General features: G+C 57.3%; 1 protein-coding gene across 2 annotated transcripts; it reads right to left on the reverse strand.

The window, feature by feature from the left end:
- On the reverse strand, window positions 1-25423 carry SPATS2 (spermatogenesis associated serine rich 2). Of its 2 annotated transcripts, none has more exons than XM_038171700.2 (13): window positions 25263-25423; window positions 19965-20309; window positions 13840-13919; window positions 13451-13559; window positions 12595-12644; window positions 11135-11393; window positions 10685-10894; window positions 8804-8939; window positions 3394-3452; window positions 2666-2775; window positions 1622-1724; window positions 1115-1332; window positions 1-1020 (listed from the first exon to the last, which is right to left on the reverse strand). In XM_038171700.2, the coding sequence occupies exons 2-13, from the start codon at window positions 19987-19989 to the stop codon at window positions 742-744; spliced, it is 1638 nt and encodes a 545-aa protein (XP_038027628.2). In that variant the 5' UTR covers window positions 19990-20309; window positions 25263-25423; the 3' UTR covers window positions 1-741. The 2 variants fall into 2 exon arrangements, with proteins under 2 accessions (XP_038027628.2, XP_071887898.1); XM_072031797.1 differs by having other exon boundaries at window positions 10685-10897.
- Between the last annotated feature and the right edge of the window lie 68 nt (window positions 25424-25491).

A 25491-nucleotide genomic window follows, 5' to 3' on the forward strand; every position in this document is an offset into this window, starting at 1 on the left:
TGAACGTGAACGTCTTTATTCGAACAAGGCTAAAGGAGGACCCGTCGCGCTTCCCACCTGGCATCGCCTAGGATTAGCTCTGCTAATTGATATTGCTATAAATTTAATTTAGGGACAGAGGCCGCAGAAGGAAGGGGAAGGCGAGAAGGGGGAAGTGAAAAAATGAACAGATTTTCCCCCAAACATAACAAGAAGAGAGAGGAGCGAAGGGTGCAAACACTGGGTGCGCGTCCCCCCCCCTCATGCCCTGAAGGCAGGGGTCTGGATTTCTGCCAGACCCCCCAAAATGCAGCCCCCGGCTCCCCCAAAACCACCTCCAGCCCCCGTTTCGCAGCGCTCAGCCTCATTGCCAGCACGAGGCCAGGGCTGCCACGGGCTCCTCCGAGGTGATCCCCCAGTGGTGGCACACAGGAAACATAAAAAGATGCTGGGGGCTGTGTTGGGCCCCCCCCCTGCCGGGGGTGGGGTCGGAGCCACAGGGATTTACGGAGGGGAAAGGAAAAGGTGAAAGAAAGGGGAGCGTGGGGAGGGCTGAACACAGGGGGACAGCGCAGCACAGGCGTGAGAACACGGCAGACAACAAGGGGGGGGGGAGAAAAAGGGATGAGAGGGAAAAGGAAAAACCAACCGAACCGTGGCATGAGAACAGAGAAGTGTAAACTTTCCTTCGTTATCAACTCTAGCTGGGAGCTTCCTACAGTCTCGCTCCCTCGCCGGACCGCAGGGGAGAGCGCGGTGCCCTCAGGAGCTGGCTCCCTCCTGGCGGCTGGCTCGGGGCTTGCGCTGGGGCAGCCCCGCGCTGTGCGTGCTGGGGGGGACGAGGCCGGGCTCTGGGGGCTGCGGCCGGCGGGGGCTGCCCAGGGGCTGGCCCCCCGGGGGGTTCTGATGCTTTCCGTGCGCCTGGCCCGGCCCGTTCCGGTGTCGGTTCCCGCTGGGTCTCCCGGTGGCAGCGGGGGGACCGGGGTGGCGCTGGCCTTGGGACCTGAAACTGGCTCCTGGGCGCCTGTTCCCCGGGGCAGCCTGGAAGGGAAAAGGGTGGGAGGGTGAGCGAGGGCGGACGGGGGCAGCTCCGGTGCCCCCAAAACAGAGGGAACCGCCCTGGGGGTGCGGGTACCTCTCGGGGAGGCTGGGGGGGGCGGCTGCTGGTGGCCCCCAGCGCTGCTGCCTCTGCAGGGGCCGAGGGTTTCTTGCTCGCTGCGGTAAGGCTCGAGGCGGAGGCAGAGGCACAGGCGGGGCTGGAGGGAGCGGGGGGCTCGCTGGGACTGCTCAGGGACACGGCTGTGACAGAGCTGCACCGGGAGCGGGTGGAGTAGCTGTTCTTTGGATGAGAAACTGGAAGAGAAAGACCCCAAAATTCACCTTCTGCACGCGGGAACCCAACCACTCGCCCCCCGGCTGCTGCTGGGGCAGCTCGGGGCTGGAGCCGAAGGCTTGAACAGGAACAGAGCCTTTTGTGGCAAGATTAATCTTCAGTTGTGAGGACCCTAAAGGGGCACAGCTCACGGGGAAGGGAAGGAGAACAGAGCCCCAGGCAAGGGAGGGCTGTCCCGCAGCTGACTCCTCTCTCACTGTTAAATTTTGGGGACAGACACGCAGTTTTGGTGGTTCCCAACCTGCTCACCTTGCCCGAAGGAGGCGATGCTCTTCTTCAGCACGTCCAGATCGCAGGTGAACCGCGCCACCCTGCCCAGCTCCTCGTCGTACTTCCTCTCGCTCACGAAGTGCTTCAGAGAAAAGACAGAGAACACGCGTTAATTCAGCCCGGGCACCGAGTTACAGAGCACAGGAATGGGAGACGGAGACAAAGCTCTCCTGTTTTGGCCTGGTAACGGGTATCTGAGCTGCTTGAAAAGCCTCGGCTGAGAAGGCAGGTGGCTGCAAGGACTTAAGGAAACCAAGGAACAGATTTTTGTCCTGCATGACTTCCTCCTCCACACCAGCAGCCTTCCTCAGGCCCCGGGAGCCCATCTACAGCCTCACAGCAGCTCCAGTCCGCAGCCAGCGCCGTGCAGGCCTCTGCTCTGGATGCTGAAAGGCAACAGGTTCCTCGGCTGCACTAATCCTGCTACAGGGGCGAGTGCTGCAGGAGAACAGAGGTGACAGCAGCTCGGTTTTCAAGCTGGAGTTTAATTGATCCTTCACGCAACTTCGCACTGACCTCTTGTGACAGGAGCTGGTGTGCCGGCGAGCAGAAGTGTTTTACAGAATATAAAAGCAACTCATGCACAGCAGGCAGGCTCTCCGAGCTAGGTGGAAAGGCAGAGGTCAGCCTGCACCAGCGGGAGGTTTTCACTACTGCTCCGAGGACAAAGCTGCAGCTTGGCCACGTTCCCGGCCCCTGTGCCAGTTCACAATGGCTGAAGGTTGAACTGCACGCACCGGGGTTAATGTTTGGATGGTCGTTTGTTGGCTGAAGTTAGTATTTTATAACATAGAATGTGCTAAGAGTGAAGATTTGGGATGCAGGGTCCCAGGCCCTGCTGCGTGGCTGCAGACAGCAGGATGCAGAGTGCTGGTGACGCGTTTGGACACTACGGAGAGCAGGAAAGCCTTGCACACAACACAGAACTGCACCCAGAAGCATCAAGAATACAAAAAAAGTATACTGTGTTTGGGCGACAGTAGGACTAGGTTAGATCAGACAGGAGCAGAGCGGGGAGCTCACCTTTATGTCAGCTCTGAGCTCGACCAGCTGCTCCTCCGACATGCGCACCGCCACGTCAGTCATCTTCTTCAGGGCCTCGGCCTTCTTCTGTCGGCTCACCAGGATTTCCACTGCAGAACAGATCGCAGCTCAGGCCGTGCTGACACCGGAGCAGCCCCAGCCCCTTATTGGTAAGCAGCAGGTGCCCCACAGCCCCCACGGACAGCCCCGTGCCAGCTGCAGAGCAGCCCCAGCTCCCCCCGCCGCAGCCACTCGCGTCTCCAGACGCAGACGGAACCTGAGCTGGGAGCTGACTCGGAGCCGGGCACGACACGCAGCTTTAGCAGCTTTGCCTCGCTCCTCTCCCCATGCTAACTACTTCCCCGGGGCCTCCTGGACTCAGGGGGTTGGTGCCGTGTCCCCGTGGAGCTTCCTAACGGCACCAGGCAGGCTGACAGAGCCCATTCCAGCTGCCCAAAATGCCAAAGTGCTCAGCAATGGTCAGAAGGGTGCAGCTCACCCCCCCTCTAACGGGGGCACAGAGCACACAGGCTGTGACCCTTGTCAGGCAGCAAACAATCTGCTCAGATAGCTCAAGGTACAGGGCAAGTTCTGGCTGCGCAGCACACTCCGTATTTAGAACGACGTGAGCAGGAAATAAATCAAAATCTGCTCCTTGGGGGGCTGCCTCTTTAGGGCGCAGCAGCACCCACAGCTCGCCGGGTGCCGGAATAAAGCTGGAGCCTTACTTGCTTCTGCTTTCACTTTGTCCATTTCAGCCAGCAACGCCACCTCGCGATCCATAAGGCTGGGGAAAAACAGAGAAAGGAAAAGGATTTAGTACCAAACAAAGGGGACACCAGATCCTACGGCAGAGGCGCAGCGGTGGCGGTTTCTGGGTTTGTCGGCCAGCGAGCAGAGACCAACAGAGGGCAGCAGGAGCCCGCCGCCAGCCCGGCTTTGTTCCGAGCGGTGCCGCAGGCTCTGCTGGCACAAAACTTGCTCTGCACGGCGCTGCCTTCCCCAAATTCAACTGGGTGCGTGGTCACCTTACTCCGGTAAAGTCAGAGCCACTTGGCGAGGGCAGAGGTGCTGTGCAAAGGCAGCCGTGCTGCTGGTGGAGCCGCGCTCTGCTGGACTTTAACAGAGCAAAGCGAGGGCGCAGCTCGTGGGAGAGTTGCTCAGGGCACCGACCAGCAGGGCAGGATGGGATCCACGGCTCTGGGTATTCAGGCAGCTCTTCCCCCACAGCAGCCTCTGTGAAGCCACCTGGTCACCTTGCTTCACTCTTACACCCTCGGTAGTTAATTAAACCTAGAAAAGTGTCCAGAAAGCCCAGCTCGGGTGCTCTGCCCCACTTCACGGCAGGGCGCACGCTGCCGATCCCAAAGGGCTGCGGGGCTGACCCGGGAGCAGTGCCCACCGCCCACCTCTTACTGCCCAAGGGTTTTTCACCCAGGGTGGGAGCACCCAGGGGGTCGCAGCGAAGCATCGCCCCTCGCCAGGAGGCTCCGCGTGCCTCGAGCGTGTCCGTTGCCACGAGACCGTGATTCCCCCGGGTGTCACAGCAGCAGTCTTTGTGCAAGCAGAGCCGTGCAGCTCCCAAATTCAGCACATTTGGGCAACCGAGAGCCTGGCAGCACGGCGGGGCAGGGCAGGGAGCTCTGCAACACCGCTGCTCGCAGCCTGAAGAGGAGGGCTCCGGTCCCACCAGGTGACCGGGGTTACAACGGGAGAGGAAACACCAGTGGAGTTGATTTTCCCCCTGGCAGCTGTTACGGTGCTGTGTTTGGGATTCAGGATGAGAACAGCCTTGATAACACCCCGATGTTTTAATTGTGGCAGAGCGGTGCTCACACCGAGCCAAGGACATTTCAGCTCCTCGCTGTCCTGCGGGCAGGCTGGGGGTGCAGCAAGGAGCTGGGGGGGCAACAGACCCAGGACAGCTGACCCAAACTGGCCAAAGGGGCATTCCGTACCTTATGGGGTCAGGCTGGGAATTAATATGGGGGGGCTGGCCGGGTTAGGGGGACCGGGTGGTGAGCAATGGCATGGTGCATGACTCGTTTGTGCACATTATTAGCAGTAGCACTATTACCATTATTATTTTCCTTTCTTGTCCTAACAAACTGTCTCTGTCTCAACCCGCAGCCTTTCATTTCCTTCTCAGTCTCTCCCCCATCCCAGAGAGGGATGGGAGAGGGCGAGGGAACGGCGCTGTGACAGCAGAGCCCGCCGTGCACGCGTGAGCTTTCTGCTGCTTGCAGTGCAGACACCGAATTAGACCGAGGGCGATATCAGCAAAGCACAGGGGCAGCCCTTCAGCGCAGGCCACGGGCTTTTTCAGCGAGAAAAGGTTTGCCTGAAGATGGGAAGAGTATTTATTTTAGCGGCTGCCTGAAAGGGAACCCACAGGGCAGCTGAAATGCAAACTCGAGCCGCGGCTCCCGCTCCTCTGCATGTCAGAGAGGATGGAAGCGAGATCAATTTAAACAATTCCCTCTGAACAGCAGCTTTGACATTTGGCGGCTTCTGTTGATTTATCGCTCTGTCCATCTGCCTTTTCAGGGCAGGAATTGTTCCTGCTCGTAGCACAGCAGGGGCCTGATCCAGGTCAGGCACTCTCAGCCCAACTGCGCAAATACAACAGCGCGTGTCAAAAGCTCCGCTAATAAGGCTTCACCTTGCTTCCAGCCATCCCCAGCGCAGCTCGAACCTGGCTCCACAACGGCAGAAGCAGGGGCAGAGTCCAGGGAGATGCCCCCGGTGCCTGCCTGGGGCCACATCACCGCAGGAATCCCCTGGAGCTGCAGCTGAAAGGGTGCGAGCGCGGCCACAACGATTAACCGGGTGCAGGAACAGCCTGGCCACGCTCCCCACCCCATAAACATCTCCTCCCTGAGCACACATCGCTCCCTCAGAGCCAGCGCCTGTGTTACAGGGGCTGGTTTGGGCTTCCTCCCGCAGGCAGACCCACACGCACCCCGGCACAGCTTCCAGCCCGCGTCCCTTTGTAATTTAATTTACTCAGCAGAGCTCAGCTGGAGGCCTTTACCCAATTTTACAGTTGGGCTGGCTGAGGAACAGAGGTCAAGCTGCTCAGCCCGAGCTTTGCGTGACGAGTGACTCGGAGCAGCCCCCGGCTCTCTTCCATCCCGAGAAGCCCCCCCCAGGGCTTCGGCTCCCCGCTGCCCCAAGCGCCTGCCCCCGGCTCCGCGCTGCTCTGTCCCGGGACAGGAACACAAACCTGCCTCTGCCAGAAGGGCTGGGCTCAAAGAAAGGGAGCTGAGGTGCACCAGGAAGAAAGAGGGGCAGCAGCTGAACCGGGAGCTGCCGAAGATGAAATAAAGCTGAGTGCTCGGCTCAGACCCAGCCGCCAGGAGAGGGGCTCTCAGCCCCGTGCCCACCTCGGTGTGCAGCACTGAGCTCACCCACCCCACCCTAAAGGCTTGGGGGGCTCTGATTTGCTTTCCCTGGCAGAAGAAAATATTTTTCCTGCAGGAAAAATATTCTGGGAATTGGGAACTGTCGGGACTCCCTCGTTCAGGATACCCCATCGTCCCCAGCCCAGAGGGCTGCAGGAAAGCTGGGGAGGGAATCTGTAAGGGGGTGGGGTGATAGGAAAAGGAGTAATGGCTTTGAAGTAAAAGAGGGCAGGTTTACATTAGATAAAAGGAAGAAATTCTTCACTCTGAGGGTGGCGAGGCACTGGAACTGGCTGCCCCGAGGAGCTGTGGGTGCCCCATCCCCAGCAGTGCCCAAGGCCAGGCTGGATGGGGCTGGGGGCAGGTCCATGGGAGGGGTCCCGTCCACGGCAGGGGCTTGGGATCAGAGGGGCTCTGAGGTCCCTTAAACCCAAACCACTCTATGATTGCATGAGAAATCCTCGCACCGCAGGAAACCCAGCCCTGCCCCTCGGGGTGGATCTCGGAGATGTGTCGTGTGCCTGGCCTTGGTGCAGGTCTGACCACGGCGTGTTTCTGGCGAGGGGATGAAGCCCGGAGCCCTCGCTGGATAAAAGGACACCCGAGGTGCGTCAGTGACACACACGAGCTGGAACGGTCCGCACTTTGCTTCTCATGTTTCCTGTTTCAGATGAACAAACCTGCCTTTAAATCAGGTTTGCCTTTGGTAGGACGCCAGCCGGAGCGGTGATTCAGCAAGAGGATTTAACTGCTGGATCTCATCCTATGCCACGGGGTTTTAAAATCCACTAATTGTTCTCTGGGTCAGGAGGGGGGGGGGAGAGAGAAAAAAAGAAAGCTGTGACGGAACAAATGACGTCTCAGCTCACCGGCAGCTGCATCACTTGTGGGAAAAGGAAGGTGAATCTTTCCTGAATGCCCCGGCTGCAGAGGGGCTGCCTATGGGCTGCGTGGGGCCGGTGCCTTGCTGGGTGTTTGTCAGAAGGCTCCCGGTGGCCCCGTGCCAGGGGAAAAGGCTCCCGGTGGCCCCGTGCCAGGCCGGCTCCCGGAACCGCGCGTCCTGCTTCGCCCGCCCACCCTATGGGAGCAGCGCCGCTGGCCTGGACTTGGGTCTTTAACCTCGCCGAACGTGGAGCAAGCCCTACAGGTGATAACACAAAGCCAAAGGGCGAGGATTGCTGATACAGAGCCGGGCACGGTAACCAGCAGAATGACATTTCCAAAGCAAGGGAGGTTTTTAGTGACGTTGTAATGCTGGGAGGCCGACAAAACCTACCAAAACTCACTGCGTGCGGTGGCAACGCTGAATCGGCCTCAGCCACTATCAGCAGGGGCTGATAGGAATATGAACACACCCAAATTAGGGCTACAAATCTCTCAGCCATCAGCAGGGAAAATCCCCTCCTGCCACAGCTTTTCCAGAGCACGAGAGGGGCTGGGAGCTCCTCGTCCAACTTGGGCTTGGAGACCACAAGTGTGGAAAGCATCAAAACAGGGGGGAGGGCACGCAGACACCGCCAACCCTGCCTCTCCCTCTCCCTCTCACCTCTTTTGTTGAGTTCAAAAGTCTTCCATAACCACTCTTTGTCACTATTTTTAGCACATGCTGAATTTAAATGCACGGGCAGCGTTCTGCTCCAGGAGAGCACTTCCTGGTAGCAAAGTTCAACACAAGTACACGGAGGAGGAAAAAAAAAAGCCCAGGCTGAACAACCAAGTTCGCTGAAGGGCTTCAGAATTCGGCAATCTTTACATCACTACCACTAAACACTCTTGCCTCTGAGGCCACAGAGTTTACAGACACAGATAGCTTTTGACACAGATTTGCAAGGCTGCCAAGTCTCTAATCCTTCGGCGTGATAGCAGCGGTTTAGTTACTTGTCAAATATTACTCACTCCAGGCAAGGAGAACTCTCTGTGCAGTTTCTTATGAATATTCCTCCACCAAAAGCCATCATGTTTGTATAACCAAGAAGAACAACTTCTCACTAATACACTCAGTCAGCCAGGACAGCAAGTGCATCTGCTGTTAGGACTTTTGGAATATCACCTTAAAGCACTTACCCAAAACAATGAAAACGTTCATTAAAAAGACCTGATTACACACGTAGGGAACATCATGCCCAGTATTAAAAGCTTGGTTTAAAAAGGGAGAAGTAATGCTCTACAGAATGATCCTTGATGTGTATTTATGCCTTCGGAAGGATCCTGCTCTTCCACGTTCTATTGAACCCTCATTTGAAGACGTCAAATATAAATGTTTGTTTTGAAAAAGACGCAAGCTGCCGCACTCTTTGCTCCCAACACCTCTCCTTCCAGCACCTAGCAGACAGCAGTTATCTGGAGAGTTCCTTGCCTTATCTGTGTCTAAAACGGCTTTATGGTGCCAGGTTAACTCTCGGCCAAAAGCAGTGCCAAAGATCGTCAAGGACCTGGACGGGCACACCGAAGCCTCAAAGGTGTTTTAGCCTCCTGCTGCATGAGGGGGATGACAGCTCAAATGCAGGCCTGGCAGAGCTGCCTGCAAAGAAGGCTTCTAAAAATTGCAGAGCACAGGACTTTAGACTCCAGCTTATTCTTTACAACATGCTGAGCTCTCAGACGCTGAAGAACGGCGCTTGGGCAGCAAGGCAAACACCAGCATGCCATTAGGCTGACTGGAAAGCTGAAGTCCTATCCCAAACCCATTGATCTTAATCCTCAACATCTGGATCCATTCCTACATTTTACTTACCTGCTCTGCAGTTCAGCAAAGACCTGCTTCATCTTCTTAATGGAAGCATCCATTTCCTCTTTCACCACAACCCGGTACCGAGCCAGTGAAACGGTGCAGCGCTGGAGATCCTTCACTGATTTTTCAATATTAGAACCTACCAAGAGACAGGGAGAGCTCAAACAGCCGTGTCAATCATACTGCTAAATCCTCCCACCAGGGATAAATCAAGACATGGCTTTCCCTCTTATTTTAACACCGTGCACTGCTGGGTTTTAGAAATTTCCTTCCCCAGCATAAAGGCACTAGGTTCAGCAGGGGCGGCCCTAGAGATTTTCCTGCTTAGGAAAGAGCTTCCAGAGCTTGTGGAATTTCCTTCAGTGGGCAGAGATGTCCCTCCACATTTTCAAATACATGACGAGAGTCATAGGATTTCTTCCTTATACCTAATCTAAGCCTACCCTCTTTTAATTTAAAGCCATTACTCCTTGTCCTACCGCCGTACTTAAACCAAATGCATCTCTGAGTCGCTTCCGTGTGTGAGAAACAAAGTGGTGTTTTTGCAACAGAAGGTGTTTTTGCAGTGGAAAATTCCACTAACCTTGCATATCCAACAGTGATTGTGTGGCACAGCAGTGGGGAGTTACATTAAGCAGATAAGGGGAAGGTCCCACTGTCCCAAAATACGGATAGCTAAGAACAACAGGATGAGCAGCACAAAATCAGTAAAAACAAAAATCACGGGCCCTCTAGTCACGAGAGAAGAAGGAAAAAGAAAAGGAAAAGGAGAAATTAACAGTTGGTCAAATTAATATAAGGTATAGAAGTGCGTCGAGTAGGTTGTGAACCTGTAGTACTCAGCCAAGGAGGAAATGGGAGAACTCAGGTGTTGGGTAATAGGGAATAATATAAGGTTATGATAAACTACTGCATGCTCCTGCTTGCAGGACGCTTGCCATTGCAATCACGAATAAAATAGCTTCACAGAAGACCCTGTCTGAAAAAATTGAGATTTTTCTCACATGTGTTAGGGACAGGAAACAAGGGAAGCAAATTCTGCTCCCAAGACCAGCACACAGCATCACTGAGTGAAACGGCTCTTTGCTTGGGGAAGAGAAGTATCTCGGGAGCTAAAATTAAATCTGTACAGAAGGTTATTTCCTCAGCCCAGGAGATGAGAGGATTGGCTCTCTGCTGCCAGGGTTAGTCTCTGCGTCCCAGCTCGCCATCAGGGTGCAGCACCTTGCCCGAGCCCTCCGCAGCTTGCCGGAGCGCAGTTGCCCCCTGCCAAGCTCCATTAACAACTGCTCATTACAGCTTTGGCGTGCAGCACCAAGGTGAACCACCACCACCGCGTCTCACCGCGCTAAGTATAACAACTGCCAGCACAATTGGGGTCTCTGAGGTCCTTCCTGTCCCCCCTTGTTATTGTAAGAACTCAGCTGTGGAGAAAGCACTCAAAAAGAGGAAAAAAAAAAATGTGGTGGAAGGAGGCTGTCACTTCTTGTAACGGGGCTGGACCAAACTTCTGGCCTTGTGACAAATTCTCACAAAAGATGAGAAACAACCTAAAGGCTCGGTGAGGGAGCACGCAGAAGAATGGGCTAAACGTATGCAGCGAGACTGGCTGCCTCCTCCCCGGCTTCTCACACACACATGGGTTTGCTGCCCCGGGCACTACAGCTAAACTGCTGTCAAGATTCCCCACTGTGCATAGGGGAGAAGAGGAGAAGAGTGCGAGTCGGTGGCCAGATAATACGCAGCACGTTAGCTTGCATTAAAATCAAAGTCCAGCACGCCTCACCGCTATCTGCCAGCGACACCGCGGAAGAGGTGGTGAGAATTTGGCCAGCAGCAACCTGCCGTGGCACCGGAGCGGGTGCAGCCCCCCCAGGGCCTTACCGAGCTTCTTGTTGGCAGGTGAGACGGGAACGTCGTCCAGCCGCGCTCCGGGCGGGCAGGCAGGAGCCGAGGTGCTCGCCGTGGATCTGGACAGAGACCTGCTAGCGCTCCTCTGCTCAGGCCGCTGTCTAAGAGATGAAGGGCTCTGGGAAGGATGCATGGTGAGCGATTTTGTGTCAAAGCCTGCTATTCCATTCTCTAGCTCAGGCACTGCTGTAGAAAAGCACACTCGTTTACAGGGGAACGTGAGGAGGACAGCAGAGCCCTGACCGCCTCTACGACAGCGAGCAGAAAGCAGAAACCGAGGCGAGCTGCTCGCTCCTGAAGAGCCGTCCAAAGAGCTCGGCACCCAGAGCTGACCCGAAACAAAGGAACCCAACGGGCAAGAGGCAGCCCTCTGCTCTTTGAACGCTCGGTGCCCGTCTCCTGCGGCACCCCACAGAGACTGACCTGTTCTATCAGGCATGGCTGGCGCGGCAGCCTCGCAATCCTCCAGCTCCCTGGCATCAACCGAGAGCGCATCCAAACGTTCGCTGAGCGAGTCCACAGACTCGGTGTCGTGGGCGCAGCCGTTCACATGGTAACCGTTAATTCCACCCTGCTCCGAGTCCGCCGACGGCTCCTCTTCAGTGGGCACCAATTTCCTGGGGTCTGCGAGGCCAGGGCTCGGCTCGGGTTGTGGTTTCGGTTTGGTTTTCTTCTTCTTGTTCTGAGGATTAGGCATCCGCGCCACAAAGGGGGGAAAAAAAGAAAAAAAAATAAAAACAAAAAAACCCACGTTAAGCTTAATTCCTAAAGGGAAAATTAAGCTTATGCTTACTGGCTGAAAGTAGCTGAATTAAGTGCTTTTTCGGCCAGCCTGGCTGTTGATCCTATTAACAGTCGGAGGGATTTATTCCACAATGAGGACAGATATGGGGGCATTAACGCGACACGAATGCGTTATCCTCTCTGGCAGTGCGCCAGCGAGACCAAGGCTGCGTAACCGATGGGCAACGGGAGAGATTTGGGGCCACAACCCGCAGCAGCCCCGCGCCGCTCGGGGGGAGCTCCCAGGGCTTTCTGCGGCAGCCAGGCAGAACTTTCTTTTATTCCAGTCCTCGCTCTGACAAAAATTCCCTCGTTTCCCAGCACGTGGCTGTGCAGTCGCTGTTTCTCCCTCCCTGTTTCATTCTGGTGCTTTTCAAGAATTCAAAGGAGCCCTTCTGAATAATTATGATTTGATTCTTGCCCTGGTGGATTTAGACATTATAATATCAAGTCCTGGAACTTTGCAAATCTTTATTTAACCGTTTCACAGGGGTCTGAGCAGAGAACTAGGCAAAACAGGCGAGGAAGCTTACATGACACAGAAATATATTTCCACAGACCTCAGCATTAAATGCAACTGTTCAGCTCCAAAGGTTACCGATGAAAAATGGAACTGCACGACTATCCGAACAGTGAATTACAGAGCTCTGTGGAAATAAAGGGACCTGAGAAAGATTTACTTCAGCGCGGGGCTGGGAGTGTGGATTAGGGGTCCTGCGGAGGGTCAGCAGAATAAAAGCTATTGCTAGGGCAGTAAGTCTCGAAGCTTTTTTTCCGTTGCTGCACCCACCACAATGTGCCTGACAACTAAATCGAATGCAAATGGGGTGAGACGATGATGTTTACAACTTGCACTGAAGTTACCGTGTAAATCATTGCCCTGAATGGTGAGGCACCTGAAAACCTAGTGATCGTCTCGGGGAGTCTGCTCTGCTACCATCAATATACGCGTTTGTTCTCTGCTTTCTTTTCTCATTGAAATTATGAGGAATGCTTGCTGTTCTCTGCAGCCTGGATTTATGCTCTCCCTCATCCTCAAAAAAAAAAAAAAAATAAAAGAGGAGATAAATACCTTAGTAAAGTATATTTAAAGGCATTACCTTTTTTTTGCCTGTTACAGTCCACTCTTTCAGTACTTCACTGGCATTGCCTAAAACAAAAAGCAGAGGTGAGCAGCTGACAAAGCACCTGCTTCCAGCCCTTTCACGTGGAAGCACCTCCACACCTGGCAGCAGCCGTGACACTTCCTGCACCCAGCAGTTTCAGTTCTCTTGGCTGACGTAACAAAAGGATCGGTTTCGTTTTTGCTCTGGCCCGAAGAGGACTACACCCTTAGTACACAGGCCAGCTGTTTCCAGACAAACATCCTCGCTTCGGCTCTGTCACAGCACAGCTTTGGGCGTTCAGAGCCCTGCAGGAGCAGTTCTGAGCTCAGGGACAGACACCTGCTGGATTTCTCTGCCAGGGACCCCAGCTCAGGATGCCCAAAGCCTCCATGGGTTCAGTGTGGCTGTCTGTGCTGGTCAGCACAGCAACGAGAGCAGCAAAGCGAGGGGCAGCATCACCAGCAGGGTCACAAAACCCAGCTAACACAGCACAAAGCACAGACAGCAACTCTGGAAGCTGAAGACATGCCTGGTTTTGCACACACGAGCAAGAGTTTCTGTGATTGCGCACCTAACACCCATTACCTAACGAGCTATCGAGTACTTCTCTCTGCCTTGACCCCTGGATGGACAAACACCCCCAGAAATTGGGAAGGAATTGGCTGCTGCTCGCCTGTGTGCAGAGCTTGTACTTAGGCGTGCTGGGAAGCTCCAAGAGCTCCCTGCCAGCTGGGGCGCTTACACACAGCCCCAGCTGCATGAGCACCATCGCTTCCCAAAAAAGGTCCACAGACAGGGCAGCTCCGAGTCCCGAGGCCACAAAGCCAGCCAAGAAACCCGCGGCGGTTACCTTCCATGAAGGCCTGCACCGTTCTGTCCACGCAGTTGTCGAAGTGCTGCAGCACGAGGACGATCTCGTTGTTGCTCCTGTTGGGGACGATGGCACGCACTGCGCTGATCTGGAGGGAAGGGAAGAGGTGACACGTAAACCATCCGCTTTACCCCGCGCTGTGCCTGCAGCGACCCTTCTGCAAGCAGTCTGAAACCCTTAACTGATGACTTCCTTATAAAACTTTAATGTGCCGGGACGATTTAGCCTGAATAAAATTTTGCTTTTGACAGAACTGCAGTTAGCTCCCAGACAGAAGCATATTTCACCTCCGAGAGCAGATAAAGATACAGCGCTCACGAGCTCTTCCACAGTACGTGGCGAGTTCAGGTCTCAGCAGACACATTTACCTTCTCCTTCATGTTTTCAAAGGTTCCTCCTTGGGCCATCACGGTGTTGGACTGCACATCAAAAATAAACCCAGACGGATCTGTGAAGACAAAGGAGAGGGAGGCTGTCTTCTGAACAACAGGCACCAGGAGGCGTTTGGAGGGAGACGAAGCGAGGTCAGCCCCGGCTGCCTGCCTTGCCGGGGAGGACGCTGAAAATCCTACAGACGCACAGCGTCCGCGGGCCGCTCCTGTTACCGGAGGGTAACCGGCCGTGACGTCCCAGCCTCGCTCCAGGACCAGGTTCTGTTTCGCCAGCCGGGGTGCCACGAAGTAATCCTGGCTGCACCCGGCGTGCCAACGCCCCGCTGACCTCAGGAAGCCAATAAAACTCTGAAACCAACCACGGGGCAGAGCCGCGAGCCAACAAACGCAAGCCCCAGCAGGGCTGGCCCGCGAGAGAATCTCGCTGAGGCCGACCAGTTCCACCCCCCCCGTTTCTGCATTAATCTTTTACTGAGCCCAGTAATAAAGAGTTAATGACAGCCTCAGCGCGGGAGCCTTGGAGCAGCGCGCTCACCAATTTCCTCCACCTGGAGGTACAAATGGCAAGCAGCCTGATAAATGGGGTTGAAGATTCAGCCGCTCGCGCTCCCCGCCAGCTGCGATCTCCAAGGTAATGCTTATTTGCCAAAAGAGACCCGTAATTGAGGCCAGCCATCGCCAACAGCTCTGCTCCCTGCCAGTGAGCAAAGGTCGCCGAAATCCGCGGGCCCTGCTGCGAGAGATCACCACGAGGGGCTGGGATCCCAGACCCATGCTTGATTTGGCTGCCAAAGGTCTGCGCAGCCCAGAGTTCAGGTTTGCTACAAAAAAGGGACAAAATAGATCACGGGTGGGCACCCCAGCACCCTCACCTCCTGCTCCAAGCCCCTGCAGCCCTTCCCAGGGCCTTCCCACGCACACAGCACCGAGGGCAGATTTCCTACGAGGGCACCAGCTTGGGCACGAGGCCGGGGTCCTCCTGCCGAGCTCCTCAGCCGGGTTCCTGCAGGTGCCACCGCTCGGTGGCTCCAGGGACTGCCTGGGGACAGGGCCACCGGCGGGGACAGGGCAGCTCGCCCGGTCACTGCCCTGTGCCGTAGCCCAGCCCGCTGTTCCCAGCTGCTGATTCACGTTCCTTCCCTCACCTCCCCTAAATAACTCGTACGCGGCGTTGAGACACACCATTGACTCCCGCGGTTCCCAGACATTGATGTAGCATTTAAACCGCGATGCCTCCAAATACAGTGACAGAATTGTGAGCATGATGGAAAGGTCAGGCTCTTATTAAGGCTACAGATGAACGGTTAAATTCTTCCCCGCTCCATCCTCACCCGCGGCAGCCCCATGAGCAAGATTTTCTCAAGTTTCCGGAGCTCGCAGGAGTTTGAGCTCCCAACTTTGCAGCCCTTAATCTTGTAAATGGCCTTCAGATTCCCATCGCCGAGTGAGGATTTGCAATCTTTTCTCAGAACCCTCCTCGCAGAGCGGCCACCGAGGACCCAGGTGCCAGGGAAGATGAAGCTTGGCTCCCCCCAGCAGCACATTCTCAATCCCATCCCTCCCACATCTCCATTTGCACTCGGTCTTCCAGGGCACCGGACCTGTCAGCGCCGCGCTCCCAGCTGCCTCTCCAGCTCCCCGTCGCTCCGCCACGGCCCGAGTCCTCCTTGGTGAGAAACCGTTTATCATGCAAAAATTATGCAACGGAGACTACGCCGTATACATTTGATATTGCCCAGGAGCACTGCCAGGCATCATTAAAAGGGCTGCTGGCGCTCGGGTCTCTCGTGGTAGCGGCTACTCGCAAGAGCGGGCGGAATTTAAAGCGCTCAGGTCCTCGCCGACACCATCCTGGCTGCCACCGGTGGCTCCGGGATTTGGGGAATTAACATCTTAGCGGGGACAGAAAGCCCCTCAGCACCGCCAGGGCTCTGACTGTGCCCGACGTGCGGAGGGTCTCCGCTGCTCGGGCTGAGCTGTGCTCATCGAAGCCGGCACCACGCGGTGCTCCCCCGGTGATTTGATGTGATAAACTCCAGGGGCGACGCTAACGGCCTTAATTGCCTCTGTGTTCCCAGCTGTATCCTCCAGGAAAACGGGGTGGCAAGAGATCATTCATCCCCCATCATTTACCGCTGCGTTTCAGTGCTATTTATCGGCCTGATCGCTCCTCCTCAACAGGAACACCGAGGGTACCAGGAGGAATCCACCCTACCCAACATCACACTGCCGGCTTCTTTCAATCTGCTCCTCCTGTAACTCTGCTAATTAGCCCTTCCTGCACGAGACACGTGCAAGAATTACAACTACACCCTCAGAAAGCTCTGCTTCTAGGCAGCCAGGGAACAGAACAGCCTGGGGAAGACACGGGCCAAGTGTGGTGGCCCCCCCAACGCCTCCTTGCTACGGCAGCACTGAAAGCCCCGCTCCAAGCAACGCTGGGCTCATGAGGCCCCAGCATCGCTGCCTGGAGTGCAGCTGAGATTTGATTAAATTGGGAAACATTTATGGGGTCTGTGGCTTCTCAGGTCGGTGGTAACCACGCCGGCTCTGCCAGGCACAGCTCTGACACGGAACATGAAGCACCTGAAGCATCCTCCTGCTCAGGGCAAGGTAGAACGCCTTTGCTCCATCGGCCTGCTCTTTCAGGCGTATCCGTAGATGAAAATACCCAAAAACATGGGTAAATCAGGACTTCCGAAAGAAACGCTGTTTAAAAGATCACGTCCGTGGGAGCTGTTTGTGGTTCCGCTGCTCCCAGGCTCCAGGCGTTGCACTTCGAGCTCCACAGCTCAGGGCTGGCAGCCCGGAGTTTGCTGCTTCTCCTTATAAACTCCGTCCCTGCGCCCTGCTCTTTGTTCATGTGGCACAGCCCCTGCTAACAGGCAGAGGAACCAACGCTAAGCTCTCTCCCCGTGAATTTGAGGGCAGTAAGTACGAAACCAGGGTGGAATCAACACCCGCAGATGTGCTGGGATCACTCCGGGATGCTGCGCTGCCACCGATATGTTTTGTTGACATCAGAAAAAAATACACAGAACCAAGCCAGGAATTGAGCAAAACTAAGAGTGTACCAGCACCTGCCGGGTAGAAATTAACGCCGTGCTTTACAGGGATGCAGAACAAAAGAAAAATGAGGTCTCCTACAGGACTTGACAGCTACCTCTGCCTGTTCTTACGATCCAGGAGAACAAACGCCACCACCGTGCGCATCTGTGAGCCCTCCCTGCCACCAAAACGCATGGAGCCACGCGAGGGGCTGTGCTTGGCCCATGAACTCCCCTTGCTCAGCCTCCGTCATTGCTCGCTGCCGGGGTCCACTCAAAAACCGGGGCTTGGTGCCTCCAGCAGCTGCCGTGGAAACTATTTCAGTGCCCTAAGAGAGCCCCACGCGATGCAAAGGCAGCCTGAGGAGGTGGCAGCTGCACGGCAGGGTTTTGCTAGGCAAGAAACCCCGCTTAGTTTTTTCAGATCAGTTTGAAGGGTCCAAGCATGCACGCAGCCTTTGAGTCCAAACCTGACACAGGAAAGTGATCGGGGCCACAAGGGGGACCTGCAACCCCGAGATCTCCCCCCTGAGAGGGGGGACAGGCTGCCAGAGGTCCAAGCCCAGCAGAAGGAGGACGCCGTGACGCACCAACGCAGGCTGCATCCCACCTGCAGGGCCACGGGTGCCTGATGGCTTGGAAGAGGGGGAAAATTGAACGAGGAATTAAAGCAAAGTTCGCCTGCAACAGGCTGAACTCGCTGTGGGGCAGCTCTCCGAGCACGAGGCCAGGCAGCGCCTCTGCTTTCAGCACGTGGAGCAAGGCAGTGGGGCAGTTTTGGGGAGCCTGCCCGCGCTGCCCTTCCCCAGCTGGCTCCCATCCGCACGCAGGGGATGGAAAATCAAATTGAACCTGGAGATGGAGGGATGCGGCCAGAGCCCCCACAGGCTCCCGGCATCAGCCCCTCACAAGCCGGGATGGGATTTATGGGGTTACAGAACGCGCTCCACGTCCAGCTCCGTGTGTTCCCTGCACGACTCCGAGCGGCGTGGAGATCTGCTCCGTGGGTCCTGCCCCAAGTCCTCCAGGCAGGGGCTGAGCATGCAGCGAGCAGCCAGCACGGCCGGGTTGTGCCAAACGGCTCCTCCTCGAGTGCCGTGTGTGTAAACAAAGGGGGAGATGAAGGGATTCAAAGGGAACTCCTCACTCTGCCGTGCAGGCTCCCCGCTGCTCTGGCTGAAACCTCCTTTGCCAGCGACTGATCCCAGAGCCCTTTCCCCTCTCTGAAACTCACGCAGGGCGATTTCTCATCCGTCGAAACGGCTCCGTGACGCATCCAGATGAGCAGGAGCGCGAGCGCCGCTCGGTTCAGGCACCTGGCACGCCTACAGCCGCGGGCTGATGTCCGGGAACAAGATTTATGTGATTGCTTTGTATCCCGGGGTCAGCAGTCATTCCCGAGCCCGGTGCTGCTTTCACTCAAATCAATTAATCGAGTCGGAAGGGGGATGAGAGGGACCACGCTCGCTTGGCACTGGGAGGGGGGGGGAAGAGAAGCGCTGGGAACCGCGGATCACTAAGCCAACGAAATCTCCCAGACGCTGGAAAAATATTTATCGAGCAGTCTGGCATCACGGAGACTACCTGCCCTCCGAATTTCTGAATCTCCCCTTACCGAGTGGGAGAGGGCTGAGAGGAGCCGTCCGGCGCAGCCCAGGGGATGGAGCTACACGTGGGTGCGCACACGGGTTTGGAACGGGGCTGATTTCACGCCTGGGCTGCAGGCTGAAGCGTTTTCCCTTCTGATTAGTTGAGGGGTTCACAAAGGGCCGGGGCTCTTCTAGGCAGCAGCAGCAGCAGGTGGGCTCCTGATTCGGTTTCTGCGTTATTTACCACGGCTCTCCCTCATGCTGCACCTCTCAACACCTCTCTCCGGCCCTCTCTCACGCAGCACACGGCTTTTGCTTTGCCTTCAGCAAAAAGAGGAACCGAAGAGGCGTTCCTCACCTGGCCAAACCCAGGCCCTCACAGAGGGCTGGGAAACACCACAGCACCACGCTGACCCCGTGAGCAGCAAAGGAGCACCCCAAAGCCGGGCCCAGCACAGCAGCAGCTCTCCCTGTCCCTCCCCAGCAGTCTCCCAGAGCCTTCTTCCCTTGCCCTGCCCGGCCGCAATAATTCCTCCCTGCCCCCAAGGAGCATTTTCTCTCCCCGTGTGCTCAGCACCAGCAGCTGCCGGGCTCCAAGTCCAGCAGCTGGGAAAAGGCAATTTGGTTACGACTTGTACCGAGGCTTCCGAAAGCACAGCCACAGATCCAGCATTTTAAAACCCGTTCAAGAATCACCCCGCACTGTAATTTCCATAACTGCTGCTAATTGCTTCAAATCATGCCCGGGTCTAGCTGTCAGAGGACAGCAGGGCTCCTCAGGTAGGCACCGCTGCTACGCCAAAGCTGCTCGGAGAAAGGAAATCTACAGAGAACAAAAGCTCTCCTCCTGAGGCAGAGGACACGAATTGTCAAACCTGTGCGCCTTAAATTATTAATTAGCAGTCGGCTCAAATAAAAAGAAACTCGTAACCCTCCACCCCTCCCCGCACTCCCTGGAATTAATGCTTCACGTGTGGCAGCTGAGATCCCTCGCTGAAATAAGCTGCTCGGTGCAGCTTTGCCTCTTAACGTGCAACGGCAAAGGAAGGGGACGGGGTGAAGCTCGGCAGATTTAATCCCACAGCCGCCCCGACACCACGCCGGGGAGGGGAAGCCTCGCACCGCCGCCGCTGGGGACCCCAGGGAGGAGGGGAAAAAATAATAAGTTTGGCTCTGCAACTCCTCAGCCGCTGAAAATCTTTCTCTCCTGCTTTCTGACAGCGGAGGCGCGGCAATATTAACATCAGAACTGTCCAGCTGGACACCTGAAACGCTGCTAGAAATGTCAGCAAACCCAACAGGTTGCACCGTGTCACCAAGAGAGTGACAATAAGCTGTCAAGTGACATTAGCAGCCTGGAAAGGAGCATAGCAAAAGCAATTAACCCCTTCCCTAATTGATAACTTCGGAATCAATCGTGCTGTTTATTGACATTTTGACTGCACCGCAGCCGCACGCATCTTACCTTTCGGATTTTGCTTTTTAGACATCTCGGCGTGTTTGCGCTAACGTCCAGCTACACAAGACGGGGGGGAAAAATAGAAAAAAAAGAGGAAAATAAAAAAGAAAAAGAGTCCTTGCCCTCGAGTACCGTAGCTGGCAGTTGCAATTCACACGCCGCCTTGTTTCAGCGCGGGAAGCGGCAGATATCTGGTTTGGGATGGCAAAATCCCAGCTGCGAGGGCAGTCAGGGTCTGGAGTTGTCAGAATCGCGCTGACAGGCCAGCAGAGCACCGCGGCTCCTTCCTCTGAAAAGCAGCTCCTTGTCACGACGCCTGACTGCAGCCGTTGGTGTCGGTCTTCTCGGGTTCTGAGTAGGAAAAGGAGGAAAAAAAAAAACACAACAAAGGAAGTAAGAAATTGCTGCTGAACTAGCCAAAGGCGTACCCCAAGTCTCTCAGCTTGTCAAAATCATCCTGCTGATGCTTTTTCAGAGGAAAAAAAAGTGTATTTTGTACCCGGCGCTGCAGAAGCAACATCAAACACAAAGCACCAAGCTCCCTACAGACTCGCAGGGTTTCAACAGGCTTCACTCGGAGCTCCTGCAGCACCCCGGGACGCCGGGCAAACCTTATGGCCAGGGAGATTTGGGGGGCTCAGAGCCCAAAGAGCACCGCACAACCACCGGGCTCACAAAGAGCTGAGAGCCGACGGGGACCGGGAGCACGGATCCTGGGCTCGGTGCCACGGCAGCCTCGGATCTCTCCCGTGAACACAGGCAGAGCTCACTCGTTTTCCCTGCTGGTTTCAGCAGAAATCCACGCTGCAGGGCCGGCTCTGCGCGGCGTTACGGGCGCGGATCTGCACCCGCGAGGGTGAGCGGAGCCGGGGGAAGCAGCGAGGGCAGGCGCACGCCAAGGGCGCTGACAGGTTAAACAAAGAACACCGGAGCGCTCGGTGTAAGGGAACAATGGAGAGCTTCCCGGCCCCGGGAAGGAGGCAGCCCCTCCTCGCCAAGCCTCCCGCCTGCCTTCGTGGCGAGGAGGGAAAGGCACAGCCCGGCCGTGCCAAGCTGCGAGGCGCACACGGCCAAGGACCAAACGTGCAGCGGTCGGGAGACCTCGTACGCTGCTGGTGGGACCATCAGGGAACACGATGAGAGAGGAACACACACCTAATTTGCTCCAGGAACAATTAGAGGCTCAACTCCCACCCGCCCCAGCCAGGATCAGTTTTTAGGGCTGGCCCCAGGACACGGTTTACGAGCCCGAGGAACGCAGCAACGCTCATCCGACACCGGGGTCTGCAACACCGCCCCACGGCTCACCAGCAGGGACCTGCTGAGTCTATTTTAATTTAAAAATAGGGTTTTTGTGTACCTGGAGCCTTCCTTTCTTAAACACACAGGATCTCAGAAGTTATTCCCGGCCAGCGACCCTGGCAAGCTGAGCACAGGACGGAGAGGCCGCAGATGCTTGCTGCCGGTGCACAAAAGGCTGCAGAAAAATTCTTTGCCTGCTCCAGCCCGGGGAGTTAAACAGCATCAGCTCTTTCGCTGCCTCGGGACACCAAATGGCACCTCTGACACCGCCTGAAATCCCGTGCCAGAAGACGGGGCACCCGGGGAAACCCAGCACAGGCCGAGGCCACCGGGTGCTGCCGATGTGCGCCGGGTCATGCGCCCGGCCAGGTTTAAATTTGCTGCTTGTGGCCACGGGCAGGAAGCGCTCGGCCTCCGGTCGTGAGCCTCGGGTGCGTCCTGGGCCCCACACTGAGGCCAGGAGGGGCCGGGGGGAGCTCGGGGCACCGGAGGTCTGAGCACCGCAGCTCCACGCTCTCTGTGCCCATCACTTGGGGTTTTTAAAGCACCTGAAGGCAACGACCCGCACCGCAAACCGCAACCACGCGTTGCAGCCTCCTTGGTAACTGCACTTTTTGAGTTTGTTTTTAAGGAAGGAAGGGGTGCTTTAACCCAGGAGGGAGCAGGGGAGCACACGGAGAAAACGCCGTGTTGGCAGAGGTGAACTCCCTCAAACTCAGCTCAGGAAAGGGACGCCTGCAGGCTGCTGGGGTGCCCGTCCCCGAAAAGCAAAGGAAAAGCAAAGCTTCAGTCATTCAAAGGCTGAAAGCAGCTGTAAAAAGAGTTGCCAGAGAAGAAGTTATCAGGAGATCTCCGACCGTCTGAAGTTACTGCGCCTTATCACCCAGGAAATACACTTTTACCCACTTCAAAGGGGAAAAACGAGCGGTAATTAAGTCTTGGGGGGGAAAACAAGCAGCAGCCAGCAGCTTCCGAACCAGCCTTTGGCAAGCTCCAGACTAAGCCTTCCCCGCACACAAAAGGGGCAAAGCAAAAGGCTGGGGAAACAAACCAGCCTCGGACAGATCTGGCGAGGATCTAAGGGCACATCCTCACTCCTCGGTGATGCAATTAAGGCTGAGGATTCATCCCAAGCCCGAGTGTCCGCAGGGCTCACCTCGAGCCCACAGCCAAGGCAACGGCAGGCTCGCGTCGGGCTGCAGGAACGGGGCAGGAGCAGCACAAAGGCAGCAGGAAACCGACCTGCGGGGCGAAAGGAAAGCACTGACGGGGCGCAAAGGAAGCCCCCGGGTGCTGCGGCCCCTCGCCGCGGCCGGCCCCTCGCCGAGCTGATGCGGCGCAGCTCTCCCGAACCAATGTGGAAACGCACGCAGCGACACGTCCCACCTGCGTGGGGAAACGTCCTCCCCGATTTCCCAGCCAGCACGGCAGAGGAGAACCGATTCTAAAGCACCCCGCCCATGGCATCAGCTTTCCGGGCTGCTCCTGCTCCGTCTAGACGGGTCATTCCCGTAAACTTTCCGCACTCGGCAGCTCCCTGTCGGAAAGGAAATTAAACTAGCGGTGAGAAATGCGGCTGGGGGTTGCTGTGAGCTGCTCCACTGTGGTTTTGGTGAGAAATCCGGCGTTCTGGGGGAGAAAGCTGCTCCTCGGGAGGGCTCTGCCCCTCTGTGCACCTCGCGCCCGGCTCCGGCTGGCTCGCGCTGCGCGGAGCGTCCGGCTAATTAGCTCCCGAGCTAAGCAGTCCCTCGCCACGCTATTTTAATCCTGGTGATCGAGCTCGTTAAGAGGCTCTGGGAGCGCACACAACGCATTAAGCAGCAGCAGTGGCTCTGCTTGCAACGTGTCGTCGCTCCCAAGCAGAAATCCATCTTCAGGGAGCCCGGAGGACGGTGCCGGAGCCCCGCAAGGCGGCAGCGCGAGGGGGGAATTCGCTCGGTTTTCGGCGCATCCCCACAAAAAAAATCAACATTTCCACCAAAAATCCAAGAACGTGCTCAGTGTGGGAACCCCGAGACTCAGCTTTGTGGGTTTCCCCCTCGGCAAATTCCTGTTAAATTTGCAGGAGGCCAACCCACAGCCGTGCCCCTCTCCCGGGCAGCAGAGGCCTCGGTCACCTTGAGCCAACTTCTCCGCGTTATCACCCCGCGCTGCACGACGTCCAGCGACACCAAACAAACCCGACACGGCCAATTCTTGGGCTTTTTCCCCCCAAATCAGGACCAGCAGCTTCCCGAAGCCGCCTCCACCACCAAGGATCGTAAAGCCGTGCGGTGCAGAGGACCGAATAAAACGGTTTCTTAATCTCACTCTGGAGGCTCGGGGGTTTTGTGGTGGTTTGGTGGTGGTTTGTTTGTTTTTTTTAGTATTTCCTGAGGCCGCTTATTTTGTGCAGGAACGAACCAAGCACCTAACTTCAGAGATAATCGGCTGCCTGTGTTCTGTTTAAATCCTCACACCGAGCGTCGGCAGCTCTCCCACACCCGCCTCCGTGAGTGAGCTGGGCCTCCTGGGGCAGCACAAGGAAGCAGGGCCGGGCACTTGGGGTGATAAAACAGCCCCGTGCCCGCTCCCAGGACGTCACGGCACCCCGCCCGGTGCCGACCCGCGATAAACGCGGCGTTTCCGTGCTCGGTGGCCAAAGAAAGCGTCCCCGGGGGGCTGCTGTCAGGTTTTTTGGGTGCTTTGCACAGCACCGCGGGCACGAGGCAGGAGGGAAAGGCTCCGGCCAAGCACTGGAGGGCTGGGGGGGGCTTTCCGTGCACAGCCCCCGAGCTCGGCACGTAGCCCACCTGCCTTTTCCCCAAGCCCCTCGGGGCTGCAGGGAAACTCGCCCCGGGTCCTTTTGAGGTGTTTTGAGGTGTTTTGGCTATTTAGGACCGCCCGTGCCAGCTTTCTGCTCGAGTCTCAGCGATGCCCAGCACCACCGAACATCCCGGCTCGGCTTCGCCGTTAAGAACCGTTTCACCTCTAAGAGGCTGAACGCATCCTTTGGATCAGGAGTCGCTTTTGACCCAAATCACCTAAAAACAGGAACAAATCGCAGCGTTTTGGAAGGGAAGGCAGCAGCAGCAGCAGCACGTGCAGGGAGACGCCGGCTCTCAAAACCCAACCCAAAGTGGTGAAAACTTCCCCCAACGTCACCCCCGGGGCCAGGCCGGTGCCGTGATCCCGGAGAGCCGTTTTTGCCCCTTTTCTTACCGAAAACCTCGGGTCTGGCAGCCCGAGGAGAAGCGTGAGGGGGTAATTAAAAACAGGCCCTGATGATGATTGGTGGGGGTGCGAGGATAAAAAACGGCACCTGCGGGATGGGGGGCAGCGGAGCTGGGCTGGGAGGACTGGGGGGAACTGGGAGGAAATGGGAACGGGGGATGGGAGGGCTGGGGGGGGGGGGCAGAGGGGCACCGGGGAGGGATGAGGGGGAGTGGGGGGGGACCGGGGAGGAACGGGAGGGGGCTGGGGAGACCGGGGGGGACCGGGGAGGAACCGGGGACGGGGAACGGGAGGGATGGGGAGGGCAGAGGGGGGGCAGGGAGGGATGGGGGGGAAACGGGGGAGAACCGGGGGGAACCGGGGAGCACCGGGAGGGGACCGGGAAGACGGGGGGGGACCGGGAGGGGACCGGGGGGCACCGGAGAGGAAGCGGGGACGGGAAACGGGAAGGCCGGGGAAGGCAGAGGGGGAGTAGGGAGGGATGGGGGGCAACGGGGGAGAACCGGGGGGCACCGGGAGGGCACCGGGGAGACGGGGGGGGACCGGAAGGGGACCGGGGGGCACCGGGAGGTGGCTGAGGAGTACCGGGGGGCACCGGGAGCTTCCGCCCCCGCTCCCCCCAACCAGAAGCGGAGCAGCGCTGAGGGCCGGGCCGGGCCGCGGGGAGCCCCCCCCGGTGCCCCCTCCCCCCCCCCCCCCCGGGGCCTGCACCGCTCCCGGTGCCCCCGGTGCCGCTCCCCGACACCCCCTCCCCGGCCTCCGACCCCCTCCCGGCCGCCCCGCACTCACCGGCCGCGGCCCCGGGGGCTCCGGGCGCTCCCAGCCCCGCCGCCGCCGCCCCCCCCGGGCCTGAGGCCGCCGCCGCGCACCGGGGCGGGGGGCGGGGGCCGCGGCCCGGCAGGAGCCCTCAGGCCGCGCCAGCCAATCGGGACGCGGGCACCGTCACCGCAGCCAATAGCGCCTCGGGGCCGCCTCGCTGCTCCCGCCCCCCCGGGCGATGCAGCCAATGAGGAGGAGG

The sequence above is a fragment of the Anas platyrhynchos genome, chromosome 34, assembly GCF_047663525.1.
Source record: "Anas platyrhynchos isolate ZD024472 breed Pekin duck chromosome 34, IASCAAS_PekinDuck_T2T, whole genome shotgun sequence".
In the NCBI taxonomy this organism is placed as follows: domain Eukaryota; kingdom Metazoa; phylum Chordata; class Aves; order Anseriformes; family Anatidae; genus Anas; species Anas platyrhynchos.